The sequence below is a fragment of the Protopterus annectens genome, chromosome 11.part0 (genome assembly GCF_019279795.1).
Source record: "Protopterus annectens isolate FY-2018-M chromosome 11.part0, PAN1.0, whole genome shotgun sequence".
NCBI lineage: Eukaryota > Metazoa > Chordata > Ceratodontiformes > Protopteridae > Protopterus > Protopterus annectens.
In genome coordinates, this window is record NC_056745.1 from 276,164,828 (window position 1) to 276,189,519 (window position 24,692).

At 43.0% G+C, this 24,692-nt stretch overlaps 1 protein-coding gene across 1 annotated transcript in view; it reads left to right on the plus strand.

The window, feature by feature from the left end:
- WASHC3 (WASH complex subunit 3) overlaps window positions 1-24,692 on the plus strand; it is a 505,398-nt gene that overhangs the window by 479,434 nt on the left and 1,272 nt on the right. The window contains exon 6 of the mRNA XM_044087748.1: window positions 22,044-22,108. Coding sequence (XP_043943683.1) covers window positions 22,044-22,108 — 65 coding nt within the window. The remainder of the gene's footprint in view (window positions 1-22,043; window positions 22,109-24,692) is intronic.

Here is a 24,692-nt window from a genome sequence, read left to right on the forward strand (position 1 = left end):
ACGTTTGCCTGTACCTCGGAAAAGTATAAACCAAACAAGAGTGGTCCAGGACAGAACCCTGTGGGACGCCACTTGTGACCGGTTTCGAGTCTGACATGGCTCCAGCAACTCTCACTCTGTGGGTTCTGTCTTTGAGCCAGTTTGCGACCCATCTTGTGACATAGGGGTTTATATTTAAGCTGGATAGCTTATCTATGATGCCCGAGTGGGGTATTGTGTCAAATGCCTTTGCAAGGTCCAGATAGGCTGTGTGGACTACCTTCCCTTCATCTATGGCTTTGGTGACTGTTTCAAAGAAGTCAACCAGGTTCAAAAGGCAGGATCTGCCCTTGACAAAGCCGAACTGGGTAGGATCTAGTGTCTGTAGGTCCCCAATGTCTTTGTTTATAAGCTCCATGATGATCCTCTCCATAGCCTTGCAGACTAAGCTAGTCAGGCTTATGGGGCGATAGTTTCCAGGGTCCGTAGAGGCTCCACCTTTGTGGAGTGGGACCACTGTTGCTGTACGCCATTCTGTGGGCACATATCCTGTAGTGAGGCTGAGATTGTATAGCTGTTTTATATGAGGGATTAGTTCCTCTTGTAGTTCATGTAGGACGCAACCTGGGACGCCATCTGGTCCCATGGAAGCAGTGTTTTTTGCTTTGGAGAGAGCAGCCTTCACCTGAGCATCTGAGATGTTTGGGAGGCAGCCCTCTGCTGGGATAGATACTTGCTCTTTTAGGGGGGGGAGAAGTTTGCACTGAACCTGTCTGCCAGGATATTGGCGATGTCTGTGGGTTTAGTGTATTTTTTGTCATTTAGAATCAACTTAGAACAAGTCTGGGAGTTGCATCCCAGGTTTCTAACATAACTGAAAAAAGCCTTATGATTGTCTTTGGTGTCCTGTGCAATTTTTCTCTCGAAGCAGGCCTTGGAGGATTTTATGAGGGATCGTAATTTTTGCTAGTACTGATCAGAGATGCCTTCCCTATTAGGGATTTTGCTCTATCATGTAGTAGCTTCCTCCTTCTGTTGTACAGTTTATTTATGGCAGGGGTCCACCAGACTGGACGCCTGCCTTTGGATGATTGGGTCTTGGTTTTGTTTGGGATAGCATGATCCATGCATTCCTGGAGATGTCCGTAGAATGCATTTATATAGGATTCTGCAGTTTGGGCTGTAGTTTCCACTGGCCCTGGGGCCTTGAAGGATTCCACTTCAGTTTTGAGAAGTGAGAAGTTCGCTTTTGAGAAGTTTTTCACTGTGGTTTTCTGGGCTGGGGGTGGGGACGGGATGTGGACATCCAGTGAAATTAATTTATGGTCTGATCTTACCAATGAGGGATATACTTCTGGTGTGGAGCATAGAGTCCCCATGTTGATAATGATCAGGTCTAGTATGTTGTCCCCGCTTGTGGGAGTGGTGACTAGTTGTTCCATAGCATTTGAGTTTATAATTTCCAGGAATCTTTGGGCTAAGGTGCTGGGGCTTGAGTAGTGCTTCCAGTCAATGTTTGGGTAGTTGAAGTCACCCAATATAATGGTGTTCGGAGAGATCTTCATGTTCTCCAATGTTTTCAGGAAAGCGAATGGGATTCCTGACTTTGAGAGGGTGGTCTGTAGGATGCTATAAACTGAAAAGCAGTCTTGCCCACTGTTAGTTGCACATGGATGGTCTCCGATACTTCGTGCAATGCCACTAACCTGGAGGTGTGGATATCCTTGATAAATATGGAAACTCCCCCTCCTTTTGTGGTTCGGTCCGGGTTTTGGGGCCGAAAAACATGATATGAGGTATAGCCTGGTAGTGCTGGGGTGCTCTCTGGAGCCTTGAACCAGGTTTCTGTCACCGCACAGATATCGATGTTCTCCATACTGAGGAGAGCTTCAAGTGCGTGCATCTTGAGGTTAAGACTTCTGGCATTTAGCAGCATTACCCTTAGTTTCTTGATGTCCTTCAAGGATGCATCTGCAGTCTTAACAAATGGGTTGTCCTGTCGTCAGGCAGCCCTTCGGTCGGCCGGATTCCAAAGTCTGGGTCTGGCTTCGGCTGGTGTCGCACTTCACCCGACGTCATTGCGGCAGTTCTTCGGGTATAAAGGCATCGGCCGACGCCATTTTCCTCCGTCTTTCTTGCCGCGTGGCGCCAGAAGCAGAAGCTGTTCGCAAGTGCCGGTCGGTCAGATCCAGAGATTACTACTACCGAATACTACTTCGAAGACTTCTATAAAGCTAAGTACCCCGTTGGGGACTCTTTCTTGCCTCAGCCGATGTCAGAGAAAGTTAATAACTGTTTATCTTGTGGGAAACAAATACCTCATAAAGATTTCCACTCCTATTGCATGCATTGTTTAGGCCCAGATCACGACATAGCAGCTTGTCTAGCCTGTGCTTCTTTTAACCGGCGGACGCTTAAACGTCGCTCGGACTTTGCTGAACAAATTTTCGGCTCTGATTTTGCCTACATTATGCCGTCGGATCCTCCGACTACGCAAATAACCAAAAAGCGCAAAGAAAAGGACCGACACTTGCGGTCCGCGGTTTCGGCCGAAACCGCGGTTAAGCAAACCGCGAGTGTCTCGGTTTCAGCCGAAACCGAGCAAGCGGTTCTTTCTTCAGCCGATAACTTGCCTTCTACCGAGGCCTCTTCTATCCTTGTAGAAACGGCTTCTGAAATCCAACCTTCTGTTGCGATTTCACAGGAATTATCAGACACCATTCCCCTAGATATTTCTACCCCTGCACGTGGAGCTGCTAGGCCTCCTCCAGCTATGTCTATTAAGGCCTTTGCCAGGGCTAAAGCAGCCAAAGCTTCAAAACCTGGGCCTGCCAAACCCCCCTCTCACAGGCCCAGCACCAGCTCCCATATGCTTTCTTTGGCAGAGGATCTCATCTCTTTAATTCGTGGATCCCAGCCTCATCCAGACAGGGCCTCTCTCCCTCCTCCAGAAAAGAGGCCTAGAGCAGAGCCCCCTGAGCCTGTAGCCACAGATGATTCCTCTGATGACTCAGAACATACAGACCCTCCTGAGGCTTCTTATTCTCCTTACGAAGACTCTGATGCTGAGGAGTCTATCCCTTCAGCCTCTCCTCCTGAGGAATTTTCCTTTGGGGAAACCTTGCATGCTATGAGGGAACAATTTCAGTGGCAGGGCCAAGATTTCTCAGACTCTAGAAAAAGGCTTAGGACCTTTCTACACTTGCCACAGCATAGGCCTTTAGCTATACCTCCAGTTCTATCTGTTGTTGATGATGCATTTAATGATGCTTGCACTACTCCTGATACTTTACCTCCGGCTCCTGCTAAGCCTGATAGGTACTACAGGGTCCCGGACACTCATCACCAGTGATTTAAGGCCCCTTGCAGATCCAGAGACTATCTCCCAGGGCCCTAAAGCTGTAGCAGCTACTTCTTCTAAAAAACCCCTCCCCTCTGAAAGGGAATCCAGGTCCTTAGAGATGGGGTAAAAAAGTTTACACCTCTGCTACTTTGTCAGCTAGAGCTTTGAACTGCCAATTTCATATGATTCAATATCAAAAGTTTATGCTTGACCAGTTGACTAAAAAACTGTCCTCTGAAGAATCTATAGATAAAAAGTATGTTCAAGAAATGTTACATAACATACAGCAGGTTAGTAACCATTCTTTAAAATATGGCTATGATGCACTGGAGGCTTCCTTTAGATCAGCCATGACTGGCACAGTTATCAGGAGGCATGCATGGTTGAAAGAACAGGCATTACCAGACCATGTCAAATCTAAGCTTTTGGATGCACCTATGGACAAGGTCAATTTATTTGGTGCCCCCGCACAGCAGGTACTAAAAAAGATGGAAGAGAAAGCAAAATCTGTGCAAACAGTAAAATATTTCTTACAGGTTCAACCTCCAAGGTTTAGCAGGAATTGGCCCTCCAAGAATTGGTCCTTTCCAGACTCCTCTAAGGCACAAAGAGGCAGGAATAGGCGCTCTAGAGGCAGAAACCAATCCAGGGGTCGCCAGTGGCAGGGTAACAATCAACGAGGCACGGATACAGCCACCACCACTACAACAACTCAATCACAGTGACTTGGCGGTGGCACCGCCTACCAGGGAACAACTAGAAGCACCCTTAGGCGGAAAGCTAACATTATTTTCAAAAAACTGGCACTGCATTACCAGAGAAAAATGGATTTTGCAGACTATAGACAAAGGTTACAGGTTCCATTTCCATACACTACCAGGAAAGAGAGGAATGCCAAACCTACCACCTTCTCAAAGGGCAGAAGCTCTAAAACAAATATCTCAATTACTAAGAAGGCGAGCTGTGGAAAAGGTACCATTTATGGAGCAAGGGAAGGGATTTTACTCCAGGCTCTTCCTGGTACCAAGAAAAGAAAACAAATGGAGGCCTATTCTAGACCTGTCCGCTTTAAACACATTCCTCATTGTTCCAAAATTCAAAATGCTGACCCTACAGCAGCTTCTTCCCATGCTGGGCAAGGAGTCTTGGCTGGTAACTCTAGATCTCAAGGAGGCATACCTGCACGTCCCCATAAGACCAATTTGCAGAAGATACCTCAGATTTCTTGCAGGATCAGAGCATTATCAATTCTCAGCATTGCCCTTTGGCTTATCTACTGCCCAGAGTGTTCACGAAATGCCTGGCATCAGTAATTGCTCATTGCAGACTTCAGGGAATTCAAATCTATCCCTACCTGGACGACTGCCTGATACAAGCGGACAACAAAAACAAATTAACAGAAGACTTACAAAGAGTCATCTACCTGCTACAAGCCCTGGGATATACAGTCAATACAAAAAAGTCAAGGCTGATTCCATCCCAAATAATAACCTTTCTGGGTGCAGAACTGGACACATCAAAACAAATGGCATTTCTAACTGCAGAAAAGAAAGAGCAACTTCCTCTCTACTTCTTGGCATTAACAAAGCACAGCCATCTAACTGCAAGAAAAGTGCTACAAGCTCTAGGCTTCATGGCATCCTGCATAATTCTGGTCCCTCCTGCCAGGCTTCATATGAGAAAGCTACAGTGGTACCTAAAAAAATTGTGGTCTCAGTACAAGCACAGCCTAGAAACCAAAATTCCAATGATTCCATGCCTGAAACAAGAGTTCTTATGGTGGGCTCAGGCCTGTCAAAAAAACACAGGACTACCCTTCTGCAAAAGTCAACCAAGACAGACTATCACGACAGATGTCTCAGACCTCGGTTGGGGGGCACACATGATGGACAAGTGCATTCAAGGCCTATGGACTCAAGACCAGCTGCATCTGCACATAAATCTAAAAGAAATGATGGCAGTAAAATTGGCAATCCAGGCATTCAGACCTCTTCTCCAAGAAGGCCAGTTGATGATAAGGACAGACAACACCACAGTTATGTGGTACATCAACAAACAGGGAGGCACACACTCATACCCCCTATGCCGGCTGGCACTGGACCTATGGGATGTGGCTCTGAGCTACAACATTCAGTTACAGGCAATTTATGTACCAGGGAAGGAAAACATTCTAGCAGACATATTAAGCAGAACTACAACAGATGCCCACGAATGGATGCTGCATCCGGATATTTTCAAAACCATCACAAGAGAATGGGGATTACCACAAATAGACTTGTTTGCATCCCCATACAATCACCAGTTGAAGAAATTCTGCACAAGGACTTACCACCCACTTGCTTGGAAGGTGGACTCCCTATCCTTCAGTTGGAAAAGCCTGACAGCATACGCATTCCCACCACTTCCTTTGATGCACAAGGTGCTTCTCAAGATCAAAGAGGAACGTCCGAGGATCATCCTGATAGCCCCAGACTGGCCAAGACAACATTGGTACCCACTGCTGAGGAGCATGTCCCGGGAACAAATATGGAAACTGCCCCTGATCCCATTACTGCTGACACAGAACAACTACAAAATACTGCATCCAAACCTAAAAACTCTGCAGCTAACTGCCTGGAACATTACATAACAGCAATTAACCCAAATTTATCCCAAAGGGTTAAAGACATAATCCTGGAGGCTCGTAGACCTTCAACAAGAAAGAATTATGCAGCAAAATGGAAAAGATACCTCATCTGGAGTACTGCAAAGGGGCAAGATGTGACAATGGTGAACATAGCCAACATCCTGGAGTACTTGGCGGAGCTCTTCCATACAGGCCTGTCCTATTCCTCCATCAAGATACATGCATCAGCTATTTCAGCAGAATACAGCTTGAATCCTCCTGTCTTCTCGCATCCTCTGCTCAGACAGTTTCTGAGGGGTATTAAAAATGTAAAACCTCCCAGGAAACCTCCATTGCCAGCATGGGACTTGAACTTTGTGCTAGAAAAGCTGACTCTACCTCCTTTCGAGCCAGCAGCTACAGCAGAATTGCAATACTTATCCTGGAAGACTGCTTTCCTGCTGGCAATAACTTCAGCAAGAAGGGTCTCTGAACTACAGGCATTAATGGCAGTACAACCCTTCCTGATCTTCCATCAAGATAGAGTGTCCTTGAGAACAAATCCTACATTCATGCCTAAGGTGGTATCCAGAGTCTCTTTAAATCAGGCTATCCACCTTCCTACATTCTTCCCCAATCCACAGAACAGGGGAGAAAAGCTCTTACATACCTTGGATGTGCACAAACAATTACGCTACTACCTGGACAGAACAAAAAACAATAGAAAAACTGACCAGCTTCTGGTAGCTTATGCAACAGGAAAAGAAGGAAAACCAATTTCTAAACAGACAATCTCCAAATGGATAGGAAATTGCATTAGATTTTGTTACTCCTACCATGGAAAGAAAACTCCAGAGAACATCAGGCCTCACTCCACAAGGGCCACAGCCACTACCACAGCCTTCTTACGAGGAGTGGCTACCAAGGACATTATAGAGGCTACTACTTGGACCTCCGTGCATACATTTGCCAAGCATTATAACTTACCTCTATACTCTAGATCCCGTGCTGGTTTTGCCACTGCTGTTTTGCAAGGGATCCTGACTACACCATAATCTATTCTCTTTTCCTCCTCCCCTAGTTTAGCTATGGTATTCTACCCATTTGTAAGGACTGCAGATGCATCCTTGAAGGACATAGTACAGTTTTGTACCTACCATAAATGTAGATGTCCGAGAGGAATGCATCTGCAGTCAGGATTACCCACCCTCCTTCCCTCTGAGGTACTCCTAGGGTACTTACCAATCTTCAGCTAGCTTGGGGGGATCTATTATGGTGTATTTGTTTGTATATATGTACATACATGTTTATTTTGTGTGTTTGCTCTCTACTATTTGGAAACTTTGGCATTTATCCAAATTTAGCCAACAAAGAGGGCACCTGGCATCTGGGGCAAGAAACACTGAGGAAAATGGCGTCGGCTGATGCCTTTATACCCGAAGAACTGCCGCAATGACGTCGGGTGAAGTGCGACACCAGCCGAAGCCAGACCCAGACTTTGGAATCCGGCTGACCGAAGGGCTGCCTGACGACAGGACAACCCATTTGTTAAGACTGCAGATGCATTCCTCTCGGACATCTACATTTATGGTAGGTACAAAACTGTACTTTCCTTATGCTGTCTATGGGGGTGGGTTTGACTTTTTAGCCTTGCCTAAAAAAGGCACTATGGGAGTGGCAAGAGCCTTTGCCAATATCCGAAAGCCCAGTGGTGACAGGTGTAAGCCGTCCCTAGCGAAGCAACGTGGCTTGTTGAGCATGTCATCCCAGGCTGACAGACACTGTATTCCCTTTGAATGACACAAAAATTTTAGCCAATTGTTAAAATCGATCATTTTGTCTTTGTACTGTTGCATCATTCTAGGTGAGGGTAAGATGCTGCTCAAGGTCAGGGTCATACCAGCCTGGGCTACATGATCAGAGAGCTCCTCTATGTCTCTTTTCATGTAGTCCAGGGAGGTACGTCTCAGGTCATTCACACCAGCATGTACAATGACTGAGTCATATTTGTATTTGCTTTGGAGTGACCTGAGTGCTTGCGTTATGTGTCGGATCCTAGCACCCGACAGGCAGCTCACTGTGACCTTCTCTTTATTCAGCCTGGTGAACGGGACGTCAGTGTGTCTGACAGTAGAGTCACCTATAACAAGAGTATCAGGTGTGATGCAAACTTGTTCCGAGCTAGGTTTCTGAATAAATTTCGAAAAATCTGCATTGTCACCTTGTCAGTCTATAACCTTTATAGGCGCAAGATTAAATACAAAAGATCTGTCCGCAAAACTTCCTCTAGACAGAGTGTCAGACATTCGCCGGCATGTGCAGGTCTTAATGCAGTGCAAGAGAATTCAGGCCAGATTTGTTCTAAAATGTTGGGTCTCATGGCAGCAACAATCATACTAGTTCCCCTGGCTCATTTTCACATGCAGATTCTTCAGTGGATGCTTTTTACCCAATGGTCCTTTCAGCAACTGCCGATGTCTCACAAGATAATAATCACTCAATCATGCAAAGACCAACTGGCTTGGTGGATGGTCTCCCCTCTATTACTCCAGGGCAGACCATTTTTCTTCCTCCTCCTGTTGCCACAGTGACCACGGATACCTCCCTGATTGGGTAGGGGGGGGGGCATTTTCAGGGCAGGACTGTCCAGGGCACTTGGCAACCTCTAGAGTACCACCTGCACATAAACGTCTTGGAGATGAGAGCGGTACTTTTAGCATTGCAAGCTCTTCAGGACTCTACCCACCGGGACTATTGCAATTCAAACAGACAATATGTCTGCAGTGTGGTACATCAACAAGCAGGGCGGAACCAAGTCCTATCCCTTATGTCAAGAAGCACTCAGACTCTGGCAGTGGGCGATCTCCTCTAAATGGTTTCTGATAGCAACGCACATCCCCGGGAAGTCCAACGTCATTGCGGACAGGCTAAGCAGAACTATTCTCATGCCTCACGAGTGGTCTCTCAATTAGTCAGTAGCGGACAAAATTTTCTGCAGATGGGGTCAACCTTGCTGCGACCTTTTTGCAACTCCTCTCAACAGCATGTGCGACAATTTCTTCACTCTCTTCCCCCTTCCCGGCCACTACCCCAGAGATGCTGTAGTTCACGATTGGCCCCGGGGTCTTCTGTATGCATTCCCACCCTTTCCCCTAATTCCCAAACAAATTCAGAAGGCGACCGCATTGGGATCCAGGATGATCCTCATTGCCCCTTACTGGCCTCAACAAATTTGGTTCCCATTTCTGCATCGTCACCTGCTTAGAGCAGCCTTGGAATCCGGACAAAGTGCCAGACCTCTTGGTCCATCAGTCGGGCGGGCTGCACCGATCCCTTCAGTCTCTCAACCTCACGGCTTGGTTGCTCCACTTCCAACCTTAGCCAGGCTTCCACATATTTCTCAGCCGGTACGTGAGATCATCCTTTCTTCACACAAATCTACTACCAGGAAGACTTATGCTAGTAAGTGGAAACGTTTCTCTTTCTGGGCAGAGGCTAGGAATATAGATCCCTTTTCAGCCCCTGTCCACCACGTTCTAGATTTTTTAGCAGAACTTTTTCAAGCTGGCTCCTCGTCTGCCACCATCAGGGTCCAGTTAGCTGCTATTGCAAATTTCCATGCTGGCCTATCAGAAGTCAGCATCATGTCCCACAGACTTTGCAAGACTTTTCTTAAAGGGACTTTTTTGCTTAGGCCCCCAGTCAGAGATCCCCCACCTCCGTGGGATTTGAACTTGATATTAGCTTGCTTGATTCTTCCCCCCATTGAACCTGCGGCTTCCTGTTCCTTAAAATTACTCTCCTGGAAGACTCTCTTTTTAGTAGCCATCACCTCAGCTAGGAGAGTTTCGGAACTTCAAGCCCTCTGTATTCATCCTCCTTACCTTGTCTTTCGTAAGGATAGAGTTTCACTCAGGACTAATCCTTCGTTTCTGCCCAAGATACCTTCTGAAACAAACCTGAATCAGGCTATTGATCTACCTGTCTTTTTTCCTAACTATTCGAACAAGGAAGTTACACCAATTGGACGTTCATAGGCAATTGCTTTTTTATTTGGATAGGACTAAGCAAACAAGAAAATCAGACCAACTTTTCCTGTCCTATGCTGAGGGCAAACAGGGACTGCCAGTTTCAAAAGTAACCTTATCCAGGTGGTAGTCCTCTATTATTACTTTGATTTATCAACTGAGACATAAAGAACTCCCTACTAAACCTAAAGGTCATTCCACCAGAGCGTTAGCTACTTCGGTAGCCTTTCAAGCAAGACTACCAATGAAATCTATTTGTGCTGCAGCCACATGGGCCACTCCTCATACTTTCATTTCACATTATATGTTGGATATGGCCTCTAGGAGTAGAGCTGATTTTGGTTCCACTGTGCTCAAGAGTCTGTTCCGATGAGCCACCCAGGACTAAGGTGCTAGGGACGCTGTCCCAAAAAGCAAGAATGAAGTCGAGATAGACAACTTAACATTAAGAAGTTATGTACCTACCATAATATTCCATGTTAGTTGTCTTCTTCTCGCCTTCTTTCTTGCGTCCTACCCCCTCCATCCCCCTAGCCTGGACAGACCGAGAAGAGTCCCTTTTTGAGGCCTTCTTCCTCTGGCTAATTCTTATCTGGGTTACGTCCTTCCTCTTTTTACTACTGTAGGTAAACCTTGTAGTTTGGACGGATGTCCTTGAAATTTTTCTATGGTGTTAGCTCTGCCAAACGAGATCTGGGTATCTAGCGCCAAGCATTGTGGGATATGGGGAGGCCTCGAGCCAGTAAATAGCTCTCGAGCTTTAGTAGATGGCCGAGTCGGAGCCGAGGATCGGCTCCGAACCCAACCAGCAAGAAAGAAGGCGAGAAGAAGACAACTAACATGGAACGTTATGGTAGGTACATAACTTCTTATTTCTTTCTGCTGCTGTACCAGACAGAATTCATGTGTATTAATGGTAGATTTGTGTGCAGTAACATCAGCTTTCAGTTGTTATCTTGTGGTATGGTTCAAGTACTGTGGGAGTCTCACTACTCATGGTAACGATGATACACATTGCTTCAAAAAGTATAGTTGCAAGCAAATTATTTTATCTTCATTTGTGTTTATGCAGAACAGTGCAGCTTGATGCCGTTTTACTTTTTTCTTTCACATGTTGTTGACCACGACTTTATGTCCTGTATAGTGCAGATATTTCATGATTTACAAAATATTAAAAATATGCAGATGTTCTTCATCTCACATTGCTGCAGTCCTTACACTTTGGTAGTCCGCTGTCCTCGGTCGGCCCGAATATCAAAGTATTAGGCTGACGTCGGTCAAGGCGCTTAAGACTGACATCAGGACATCAGGGTACAAATGCGCATGACCGACGTCATATCCTCAGTCTTTTTTGCCGCATGGTCCGATGCAGAAGCAGCGTTGCAAGTGCCGTTCGGCGTTCTGAAATTTTTCGAATTCGGAGTTTCAGACCGAGTCAAAGTTGGCTAAGTACCCGTTGGGAACATTTTAGTTTTTCTTGCCTCAATGGTTTACCGGATGTCAGAAAAAGTGAATAACTGTATTTCTTGTGGGAAACAGATACCGCATAGAGATTATCATACTTTGTGTATTCCTTGTTTGGGGCCTGAGCACGGCGTTGTTGGGTGTCGCTTTTGTGCTAGGTTCAATAAGCACTATTAAGCGAAGGTTAGATTGTGCCAGGTTGGTCTTTGGGAAGCGGTGCAATTATAAGATGCCGTCGGATGCTCCGGCGCCCGCTTCTTCGAAGAAGCGCAAAGACAAAGCAGCTAAACCCAGGCAAGAAGAGTCGTCCGTGCGGACGCCGGTTCTTTAGAGGCGTCAGTGGAACCGGTGGTTCCGCCGGAGGCTTCTCTGGAGTCCCAGGGGGAGACTTTGTTATTGCAGGATGTGGCCTCTCAGGAGGCAGGTCAGGCTGAAGGGGCTTCTCAGGTTACTGTACTCCCCTCCCTTCCTAAGGTGGTTAGGCCCTCTCCTTCTGTTTCTAAGGCTTCTCCCAGAGGCAGGCCAGGTTTAGCTTCTGTTGGTGTCACTCCTAGTTCTACAGGATCTGTGCCCAAGAAGCACATGCTTAAAATGGCAGAAGATTTAATTACTTTGATTAGAGGTTCTTTGCCCTCTCCAGATAAGAGACCTAGGGTGGAACCAGAGTTGGGGAGTTTTGAGCAGGCTTCAGATGTTTCAGAGTCTTCGGCTGAAAACTTGCAGGAGTACTCTCCTTATTCTGATTCTGATGCAGATGATTCCACTCCTTCTGCTTCTCCTCCAGAGGATTTTTCTTTTTCAGAGACTCTTCATTCCATGAGGGAACATTTTAAGTGGGAAGGTCAGGACTTCTCTGATTCCAGGAAAAGGCTTAGGGAATTTTTGCTTTTACCCCAGCATAGGCCTTTGGCTATACCTCCTGTTCTGGATGTTGTGGAAGATGTGTTTGCAGAGGCTTCTCTTAATCCTGATTCTTTGCCTCCTGCTCCTGTTAAACCGGATAGGTATTACAGGGTGCCTGAGGCTCATAAATATCTTTATAAGAGTCCTAGGGCGGACCCAGAAACTGTTAGTCAGGGACCTAAGGGTGTCAAGGCCTCTGTTGTAAAAAATCCGGTTCCTCCAGATAAAGAGGCCAGAGCTTTGGATAGATGGGGAAAGAAAGTCTATACTTCTTCCACCTTAGCTATGAGGGCTTTGAATTGCCAGTTTCACATGTTGAAATATCAAAACTATCTTCTTTCTCAATTGAAATCTAAGGTAGATGCTCTGGCGGAAGGCATTGAGTGTAAAGAATTACAAGATTTAGTACATGTTTCTGAACAGGTGGGTAAGCATTCTTTACAATGTGGTTTTGATGCTGTACAGGCCTCGTCTAGGGTGGCTGCCACTGGGTCAGTTCTTCAGTTCTTCGCAGGCACGCCTGGCTGAGGGATCAGAATTTATCTGAACATGTTGAAACAAGGATTTTGGATGCTCCTTTACAGTCTGATGTGTTGTTTGGTTCACCTGTGGAGTCAGTCTTGAAGAAAATGGAGGACAAGGCTAAGTCTATGCAGACTGTTAAAGATTTTTTGCAAGTTCAGCCTCCGAAGTTTAGTAGGAATTGGCCTGCTAAGGGGTGGACGTACCCTTCTTATTATTCACAGTCTAGGGGTAGATCTAGACGTGGTAGGGGCAGAGCTCAGAGCTCCTTCAGACCTAGAACAGGGAGTTCTCCTGCACATTCTTCGGGTGAGGGCAGGGGCCAGTCCTTTCGTAAACAGGCCCAATGACCTACCTTTTCAGCTGCCAGATCCTTCTTGCCTGGCAGCACCTTTGGGAGGAAGGTTGGCACTCTTCAAGGAAAATTGGAGTTTGATTACCCAAGACAGATGGGTATTAGATATCATACACCAAGGTTACAGGTTTTATTTCCATACCTTGCCTCCTTTCAGAGGCATGCCGGACGTTCCTCCTCAGCAAAGACTAGAGGCTCACAAACAAATTTCTCTGCTACTCCAAATAGGGGCCATACAACCGGTCCCTCTGCCAGAAGTGGGCCTAGGATTTTATTCTCGCCTGTTCCTAGGACCAAAGAAGGGGAACACGTGGAGACCAATTTTGGATTTATCTATCCTCAACACTTATCTGGACATTCCCAAGTTCAAAATGTTGACGTTACAACAGCTTTTACCTCTGCTGGGCAAAGATCACTGGATGGTGACTCTGGATCTCAAGGAGGCTTACCTTCATGTTCCTATCAGGCTAAGTTGCAGGAAGTATCTGCGTTTTCGAGCTGGGACTTCTCATTATCAGTTCTCTGCATTGCCCTTTGGCTTATCTACTGCACCCAGAGTGTTCACGAAGGTTCTGGCTCCAGTGATAGCTTTCTTCAGGCTAAAAGGAATACAGATCTATCCTTATTTGGACGATTGCCTGATTCTGGCCCAAGGAAAGGACGAGCTTCTTCATCATCTACAATATGTGATAGCAGTGCTAAGATGCCTGGGGTATTCTGTGAACGAAATAAAGTCCAGTCTAGTACCCTCTCAGGAGATGTGCTTTCTGGGTGTGAGACTGAATACAGCATCCCAGATGGCCTTTTTGACCCCGGACAAACAAAAGAATCTTTCTCTTTACTTCCATCAATTGTCTCATCAGTCCAGGCTGACTGCAAGGACAGTCCTTCAAGCCTTGGGGTTCATGGCATCTTGTATTCTGGTGCTTCCCAATGCCAAACTGCATATGAGGAAGCTGCAATGGTATCTCAAAAATGTATGGACACAGCACTGCCAAGATATGGACACTGTCATTCAGATAATACCTTGCATTCAAAAGGAATTTTTGTGGTGGGCTCAGGAATGTCACCTAAACAAGGGACTCTCTGTGACCCGGCCAGAGGCGAGTCAGATTCTAACGACAGATGCCTCAGACAAAGCTTGGGGAGCTCATCTAAATGGAAAGTGGGTACAAGACACGTGGCCTGCCAGACTTCAACATCTACATATCAACTTGAAGGAGATGTTAGCAGTCCAATTTGCATTGATAGCTTTCAAGGATTTACTTCTTCCTGGCCAGGTGTTGGTTCTAACAGACAACACAACTGTCATGTGGTACATCAACAAGCAAGGGGGAACACATTCTTATCCTCTATGCAGACAAGCAATGATTTTGTGGGAGACTGCTCTCAGTTTACAGCTAAATCTTCAGGCAAGGTTTCTGCCAGGAGCACAGAACTCCTTAGCAGATGTGTTGAGCAGACAAATTATGGATCCCCACGAGTGGAAATTGGATCCTCATGTATTTCAGAAATTGACAGTGTCATGGGGAACTCCAGACATAGATCTGTTCGCTTCTCCACTAAACTACCAGCTGCCAAAGTTTTGCACAAAATGGTTTCATCCCACAGCTTGGAAAGTGGATGCTCTCTCATTCAATTGGAGCAATCTTCATGTGTATGCCTTTCCACCTCTGCCTCTCCTCCCAAGGGTACTCCTGAAGGTCAGACAGGACAAGCCAAAGATGATTTTAATAGCTCCAGATTGGCCTCGACAGCACTGGTACCCATTACTGAGAAGTCTGGTACGGGAGCCTCCATGGCCTTTGCCTTCGATTCCACACCTGCTGTCTCAGGAGAACAGTCATTTACTCAATGTAAAACTGCACTCTCTTCACCTAACAGCCTGGCATATTCTGTTTTAAACCCTGGAGGGTCTCAGCTTCCACAGCAAGTTTTGAATGTTATTTTGGAGGCCAGAAGGCCTAGTACAAGGAAAGTGTATGCAGATAAATGGAAGAGATTTTTATTTTGGAGTACAGCAAAGGAATTTGATGTTTCTAAGCCTAATTTAAGTGTGGCTCTTCAGTATCTTACTGAGTTACTGGACAAAGGTTTGTCCTTCTCTTCTATTAAGGTTCATGCTGCAGCAATTTCTGCTCACTATGACTGTGACCCACCATTGTTTTCTCATCCTTTGTTTAAGCAATTCCTTAGAGGGCAAAGAATATAAGACCCCCACGTAGAGCTCCTACTCCTGCTTGGGATCTCAATTTTGTGTTGGAGAAACTCACTCTACAACCTTTTGAGCCTGCAGCTACTGCTGAGTTGAAATATTTATCATGGAAGACTGCTTTTTTGTTGGCCATTACCTCTGCGAGAAGGGTTTCTGAGTTACAGGCCCTTATGGCAGTTGAGCCTTTCTTAATTTTCCATAAGGATAGGGTGTCTTTACGTACTAATCCTTCCTTTATGCCTAAAGTGGTTTCTAGTGTGTCTTTAAACCAAACTATTCATTTGCCTACTTTTTATGCAAACCCCCAAAATAAAGGGGAAAAGATTTTGCACACTTTGGATATACACAGGCAGTTGCGATATTATTTGAACAGAACTAAAGGGTTCAGGCAGTCTCAGCAGTTATTTGTTTCATTTGCTTTGAGTTCTCAGGGCAAGCCTGTGTCAAAACAAACTATTTCTAAGTGGATTGGGTTTTGTATTGCTTTCTGTTATTCCCATCATGGTAAGGAGATTCCAGCTGGGATTAGGCCCCATTCCACTAGGGCTACTGCCACTTCTACAGCTTTTTTAAGGGGGGTGGCAACTAAAGATATTTTAGAGGCAGCTACTTGGAGTTCAGTGCATACTTTCTCTAAGCATTACCACCTTCCACTTTACTCTAAATCTAGGGCTGGTTTTGCCACTGCAATTTTACAGGGCATTTTGGCAGCTCCTACTGCTTTATAGTTTTACCATCCTCCCTTACCTCTGCTTTGGGATTCTACCCAAGTGTAAGGACTGCAGCAATGTGAGATGAAGAACATAGTACAGTTTTGTACCTACCATAAATGTAGATGTTCGAAGATCCACATTGCTGCAGTCCAATTTACCCTCCCTCCTTCCCCTCTGTAGTTAGAGGCGGTTGTGTGGTTTAGGTTGTACATTTTGTGGATATTGTATATATTGTACATATGGTTAGTACAAGGGTGGTTGGTTGTTTTTTGCTGTCTTTTGGTTTTGACCTTTCTTTTTAGGGTCTTCTGACATCTGGGGCAAGAAAAGACTGAGGATATGACGTCGGTCATGCGCATTTGTACCCTGACGTCCTGATGTCAGTCTTAAGCGCCTTGACCGACGTCAGCCTAATACTTTGATATTCGGGCCGACCGAGGACAGCGGACTACCCAAGTGTAAGGACTGCAGCAATGTGGATCTTCGAACATCTACATTTATGGTAGGTACAAAACTGTACTCTTTTTATAGCCATTGCTGCAAACAAATGCTGATATCTTCATTTCTAGGTGTCTAAAATTCACATAATATGGCAGTGTCTTTTACCCTCTCTCATCTGTAATGGTGCCTGATAGGATCCTCTCTGTCCATCTGTTAATATATTAATGCAAATGTAATTGCATGCCATTTTTACTGCAGTGCTGTCACAAACTGTAATAGCTTAGGTCATAGGTTTGCATATCAAACTTACAAATTGCTGGCGTTCAGGAAGACTGTTAGCTGTAACTTCACGTCTGCTTATTTATTTAAATTTATTAATCAAGTTGATGGACTGGTCTTTAGACACCATTCAGCCTTGACTCTGTCCAAGGGCAAGAAAAACAGAGTAATTATTACTGAGCGCTTCATTACACTGATGTATAAAATTGTAAGTTACTCAATGCACATTATAATACACTTAGTTACATTGAGTGCAGTATACTGTGTAATACACATAAGGTATATAATCGAAGTTAATTACTAACTTCTGATCGTAAATGGCGATGTCTTCCTGAATAGTTTAGTTTTTCTAACACTGATTTTTGTGTAAGAAATCTTTGTACATTTTCAATTTCTTTCATGTGAGTTAAGTAAAGGCCACAAAAGTACTTTATTTTGAATAAGTGAGATTTGAAATGGTACAGTGATTTCACTGGCGTCACTAGATATGCTGTTTAGAATCAAATGGGCAATGCTAATGAACACGTTACTCTAAAAGTTAATGTAAAACAAGTAGCAGAGATAGGCATGGTATAACTAAGATTCAAATACACATTTGTCATCAAAAGATTATCAGCACAGGAGTTATTAAAAAAAAAGGTATGCACATGTTTTACAGGTGCTGGCCATCAGTCTGTGCAGTTTTAAAAGAAAGTCATTCATTAAAAATGCATGAACTGCAGCATTTGTTTATTTATGTGCTGTGATATAGAACATGACTCAATTATTTTTATTCAGTGCAATGGACTGCAATGTATGTACTCTGGAGCAATGGGACTATTATGTTTTGCTTATTGTAATGGAATGCAGTCAGTGGGGTTCTGATAACTGGCCTACTTGTATAAATATACTCATGCATGTACACAAACTTACAAACAATAGTCTACAGTGTGTGTACTGTGTGTGTGTTTGGGGGGGGGGACAAGTAAATGTCAAGTTATTTGCAGCCCATTTAAAGGGATTGTTCACCAGGTGAGAAGCACAATTATGGAGGGGCAGAGTCACTTATTACAGACACCACTCTGCCTCCCCATTTGAAATATTCACAACAGACGTAATTGAAGAGAGGGAAGGGTTCAGTTGATCCTTTCACAAAGTGTACTGCTCCTTTGTACCTTTGGATATATTGCCACCTCTGAGTAGCCGTACCTTTTCAGGGAAATGTTCATTAGGCCAGTCATTGAATGTAACCCCATTGGCATGTATCTGTCCAGACACATGCAGCAACCGGAATGCCCACAGAAATAGTTTACTAATAGGGTACAAGGCCTAAACAACATGTTCTGCATGGACTGCTTCAAAACCCTGTCACTGTACTCTGTCCTACAGACTGCTAAGAGGTGACTTGTGTCTGGCATAGGAGGCATCCTCCGACCCATTCTGATGGATTTACTGCACATCAGCTAGTCAGATGGCATCAGAAATACTTGACCTAGGGATCTAAACTACTTCTGCAACATCAACAGTGGTTTGGAGGGACAACTAAATTTCACAGAGGATACTGTTGCTGTGGAACAGACTTCCGATCCATATAAAACAAAGTTCATTCCTGTCCATTTTCAGGTGCATCATAGATCTAGGGATGGGAAACAGAAAATTTGCTCCAGCACTGCCCCCTGTACTACTAATGGACAGGGACAACTCTTAAATGCTTTATCCCATGCATAGGGTCCCCTCAAAGTATATATGGTATGATCCCGTTTATTTTCATTAGTGGTGATGTATAATTATAAACCATGGGATGTTTAAGGCCATTCTATAACCAAATGGGATGGGTTATTTTGAGCGCAAAAAGAGAAATTGGCTAGGCCTAAAATAGCCTGAAAACAGCTAGCTTAATACTTGCCTGTGAACCTATTAAGAATGTAGGACTTGAGCCAGGCTTCCATTATGGCAAGTGTTGAGTATTGTGCAAGTCAACAAAATTATGTAGTTATTCTGTTTTTTGCAGATACTCTGGGAGTCTGTGAGAGTAAGACTGTAATGCATCTTTAGTTTGACAGTATTCCCGTGGGTTAGTATCTAGATTGATTGTATGCATGATCCAGGGCATATGTTGCTAGAGGGAGTGGACATGAGTAGAGAGCGCATATATGTACAGATAAATGACAAATAAAGCAGAAAGTATCTTCCATTTTAATTGGTTGTAAAGGGAATAAAATGTATTGTCTAATTCTGCTGAGGTAGTTTGAATTGAGGATGCAATGAAGAACTCTTACTGTAGGTACTGGGATAAAGAACCATTAATTGCACAAGGAAATTGATGGGTTAGTGTTATATTTTCCTCTGTTAAGGATATTGACAGTGTGTTATGCTGTCTCTTGCAATTTCTTACAGTATATTGCCTTCTTTGGCAAACAGATGGTCAATCTTTTTGCTTGTTGGTTTTATAGCTGCATCATTTAGCAATTAATTACACTCCAGACTGTGCCTGAATCCATTTATGAATGCTTGCTTTTTGTTGCAGTTGTGTTTCCAGTGTAGTCCACAAAGGTAGGCAATGTATGAAATGCAACATTTGGCAAGTTTTTACAGGAACTTTTTGAACCTGATATCCTTATTTGCTTGTGGTTGTACAGTGTCCACATGTTTGTACATTTATAAAAATTAAGACGTGGAAGCCTACTTAAGACCACATACTGTTATTTTATTTGGACTATTTAGTAAATTAACTCAACTCATTTCCCCCAGTGGGTTGGTCTGTGGCATGCACATATAAAGCTGTGTAACATAAATCCCAAATCAATACCTTTCATAAATAAACGTGTTAAAAGACATGAAACTACATAAACTAATCAAATATAAAATAAATCTATTCCAGAAGCTCTTCTCTTCACTAGGTCTAACAAACACACTTATTATTTTGCAACCCATTCATTTAAATCCAAATCTAAAACTGGGTAATAAAATGGTAAATCTTGACCAATTTCCCCAAATTAAAAACTTAAATGTCTGGGATTTCTACGCCATTAAGGATAACTCTCTAAAGGATATAAAAATAAAATTTGAACTTAATAACAAATATACAATAATTCTGAGACAAATCAAAGCGTTAGTATCGACTTTGGGTAATTTCCCTAATGAGGTTCAGAAAGAAATAAACAGTGTCCTATCCCTCCCGAAGTGTCTAAAACTTAAAAAGAAAATGTTATCAATTACATACAGCTTTATCTCAACCATCAAATATCAATCTTCTATTACATTTGCACAGTATTGGAGAAACAAAAACTCAGAACTGACAGACGTTCACTTCTCCCAAGCAATAAATAATACAACCAGGTTTGCCCTGTTCAAGAAATCACTATATATACGTAATAATGCATATTATACCCCGGAGCGTCTTAACAGCTTCTTTCCAAATACTTCACTTCTCTGCCCCTTTTGCCCCACAGTGACAGCTGGCCTCCTGCATATCCTGTGGTACTGTAAATATGCACAGAGCTTATGGAACTCACTTAGGATTAAACTGGAAAAAATGGGTTATGGGAAATTCACCCTTTCATGGGAATTTGCTATATTGCATGTGGGTCAAAAGGGCCTTCCCACTAATGAAGTGAGAGTCCAGATTGCTCTCTTTATGCTAATTAAGCTTTATATACCACAGAACTGATTGGACCATTCTAAAACAAACTGGGAAAATTTTACAAAGATGACATCCAAGTATATTCTGTCCCATAAACTAACTACAGAAAATATTAGCAAATGCATGAAATACCTTAACTTCTAGAGTACAACCTTAGACTGTATCCTGAAGTAATATAAAATGGCTTTACACCTCCTTTCCTATACTAGTACTATGGCTAGTCCTTCCCTCCAAAGGATTTAACTCATTCAGTTCCTTTATAGTTACTTCAGAGTGTTAATATAGTAATAATAATAGTGTAAGAATGTAGCACTCGACTGGGGTGCCTTCTGTGCGGAGTCTGCATGTCCTCCCTGTGGTGGCATGGGTTTCCTCTGGGTTCTCCGGTTTCCTCCCACATCCCAAAGACATGCTGTAGGTGGATTAGACACTCTAAATTGGCCCTAGGCATGAGTGTGTGCGTGGGTGTGTGCCTTTTGTGGAAGGTTGGGCGCCAGGCTGGCAACTCAACACTGTAAAACTCCACTGCCAATCAGGAGTGGACAGGTGATCCGCTGTGGCGACCCCTAACCGGGAAAAGCCGAAAGAGTAAATTGGGTCTTTAATATACAAAGGTAAGCATCTTTATCTGGTATGTCTTCAGTCAGTGTAAAGTGAGTACAGATATAGTCTCATTTAAGATGTCAGAGCTGAACTTTATTCACTAGCAATTCTATTTTGTAGTATATTTGCTGTTGGATTCCACATTTTTTGTTTCTTTCATTGTTATATTGCATAATGAAATAAAATTGCAAACAGATATTACCACATCTCAACTTTTTGTTTATTTTCTGTTTTAAATGGACTCTGGTACTGAGAAATTTAAAATGTTTTAAAACTAACCCATAACTATTTAGGCTGAAATTGATAAAGCAAACATTTGTGGCTTAGTAAGGCTTAAGTCCTTCATGCCTCATTGCATAATGCAGTGTGGTTTGTAGTGGGTCAGTATTATTCATGAATGCCATAAATGTGTCATTCTGTTTGCTTTCTTCTTGTAGGCAGATGGCTTTGTGATGAACCAGTGATGCACACATTAATGCCTAAGCAGTTTTTCGTATAAATTGCAGCAGTAAGAATAAAATGTACCTTCTGTAACTTGGCTGTCGGATATTGCAGTTCTCTGAGGAGTATATGTGGTGTAAGTCATATCATTGCACCACATTTCTGTGAAAGCTTAGCAAAGGTTCTGAGATCATTTGTACTAGACATTCCAGTGCATAGTGTAACTTTGTGTAGTACAGCATTATGCCATGCAGGTGGAGATGTTGCTGAATAACTGTAAACTATAAAAATAACAAACCATTAGTGGTTATTAACTTTTTTATTAGAACTTAAAAAAATCTTCAGGTCTCTCCTGTGTTCCTTCAGTTTTTTTAATCTTCATGGTTTCATTACATTAAAATGTGTGCTCTAGGATTTTAAATGTGACTGAAAAGATTACCTTCTGTATTTTTGATTGCTAAACATTTTAGAGAGCAAACCCTTTCCATTCCTAGTGTTGTAATTTACCTTTATTCTTTTTATTCCTCTAGGGAGTTCCAGTTATGGCAATAAGAAATAAAATGATTTTAGAAGGACTGGATCCCGACCTACTAGAGTAAGTATTAAGGAGGGGATATCCTTAATCTTTTAGGTATTCAGTATGCTTAAAGTCTTCTGTTAACACTCCAAGTCACTGTAAACAGGTTTAAATATAACCTTTAACCTTAATAAAGGTGGTGGAGTATATGTTTTCCTGTTTTTGCTGACAGTTCCTGCCCTGCAAAATCATACATTGATTTATTTTCTTGCAGAGTTGTATTATATATAAAATAAATACATTGGTTGAACATGTTAACCATGAAGCAAAAGTAGCTTGCACCTTGTAGCACTGTGCTGAGAGGTGTAGTTTATTTTTAAAAATACATCCTTATTCAATTTTAAAGTGTAGTGCTGCTGCTACACTTACCACTGAGGCAGTGGCTGTAATGTGCAGTAAAATTCTGTTCTTTAACTTAACTCTTTACCATTTCATGTGGCACAGAAACTGCCACACAGATGTTTTTTTCCCAATTGGCATAGGTTTTAGGATTTTGTTTGTACTAAAAAAAAAAAAAAAGAATTTGAAACTTGCATTTTCCATAGCCTGATGCATTAGAGTGCAAGCTGCAAAGTTAAACCTCCATGACATCAGGGTAGGAAAGACGTGAGGTGCATCCATAGACATTTATAGACGTAGCTTCACACATGCAACATGTCTCTTCTGTTAAAGTCATTGGATGTACCCCATGCCGTCCCCAAGGTGACATCACCCAAATCTATTTGGGACATTGGTTTAATAAAAAGCTTGCAAAGCTTTTTACTAAAATAAATGACAAAGTATAAAGAGAGACACCAATGAAAATGCATAGCAGCAATTAACTCACCAAGTGCCATAAAGTAATACCGAATGCTGACAAATCACTTTAACGTTGTGCTTTCCTGAATGTTGCTTTCTCATATTCTATGTTTTGATAATTACTGCAGTGGGATTGTGACGCTTCAGTAAATGTACCAAAAAAAGAAGGTGAAAAAAGGATGTGCAATATACTTTTGCATTTTGCACTTTTAAGTCTTTTATAAAACTCTGTAAGATGAATATGCCTTTTAAACTGGGTTAATGGCATGGCTTGGCTTGGATATGTTCATGTTTGGAGGAGAGGATCACCGGTCTGCCTGGATCCCATTTACTTTGAGTGGGTGGGCCACATGACAACTCATGGGGTCAGCCTTGAGGTACACTTTTGTAGAGCCCAGGTGGAGAGAGATCCAATGGTGAGTTGCATGACTTGGCACTAGGAGCCATCATGTATTCAGAGCAAGTCAGAATACCTAGCTTGGAGAATAGCATGTGCAGCAGTGTCATTGCATCCATAATGTCTTTACACTCCCTGAACAGTCCACTTATAAAGGTTCTGCTGTCCACCAGAGGTTGCATAGGTAATAGTTTCTCTTGAATCCTCCCTTGGGGATAGGAAAGGAAAGCTAGCTTTCCAGATGTTTCATTCTGTCTTCACTGTTTGACCCTACCAGAGGACAGAGCTGATTCCCAGACGTGGGTCACTAGTTGCAGATTTGAGTATGAATAGGATTTGCATGTGTAAACCTTCCATTACATTTAATTATCAGCATTAACAAAAGTAAATTGATTTTGAACTACATTGTGGGCTAGTATAGAATCAGAAGGTGTAGCAACAGATAATGGCTGATTAACATGCTGAAGCTCCACTTTTTGATCTCAGAATACGTTATAAGTGGTACATATTTTAGAGTCCATTGCAGACATTTTGAAACATCACTAATATTTATGCATTCATAAACTCCACTGAAAAGAATGTGCTTATAATTTCTCTGTAAAGGTATGTTCCTGCACAACTCTTTAAACATGCCCACTCTCTATCTTCATTGTGTTCCGGAGCATCTTTCCTAAAAAGTGTGCTATATCTAATGTTGGGTTCCCATCTTTTCAGATATTATCCCTTTAATTTCCCCTAGTTGAATAGCATTAACCTCCTCTGATGTATCCGTCTTTACGTAGGATGTTATATGTAAAGGATGAACTTATTCTGAAGTTTTTGTATATGAGCTTGTTTGTGTCTGTAAGTTACAGAAACCCAAGCAAATGCACAAGAGCTGTAAACACATCTTTGTGTCTTCACATTTATACTTAATGCTACTTACAAGCTGCTATGAATGAAGTAGTCGTACTTCTCTCCCAGTTAGTCGGTCACCAGTGGAAGCCTCTGAGGATTCCAACACTAAGAGGACTTGTAATAGTGCAGTATGCTTCCAGAAAGCAAATGACACACAGACAGGTTTGAAGTTAATTAAAAGACACATTCACTATTTTGCTGGGATACACAGTAAAACTGTTAAGTAAATCAGAATGGCTTCAATATTGAAGTTGTCTCTTGTGCCCAAATAAGCAACCCTGCCTTTCCCACAGTTAACAGTCAACAGTGGGAGTTCCCTTTTGGGCTAGAACACTAGGAAAAGCTGTGATAGTACTTACAGCACTTCTTCCCAAAAGCTAAGAGCACGCAAAGGTAGGTTTGAAATTAATAAAACAGTAAATTCAATATTCCACAGAGATGCACAGTAAAACTTGATTAGATCAGTATGGCTTCAGTGCTGAAGCCTCTGCTTGGGCCCAGTCAGCAGTA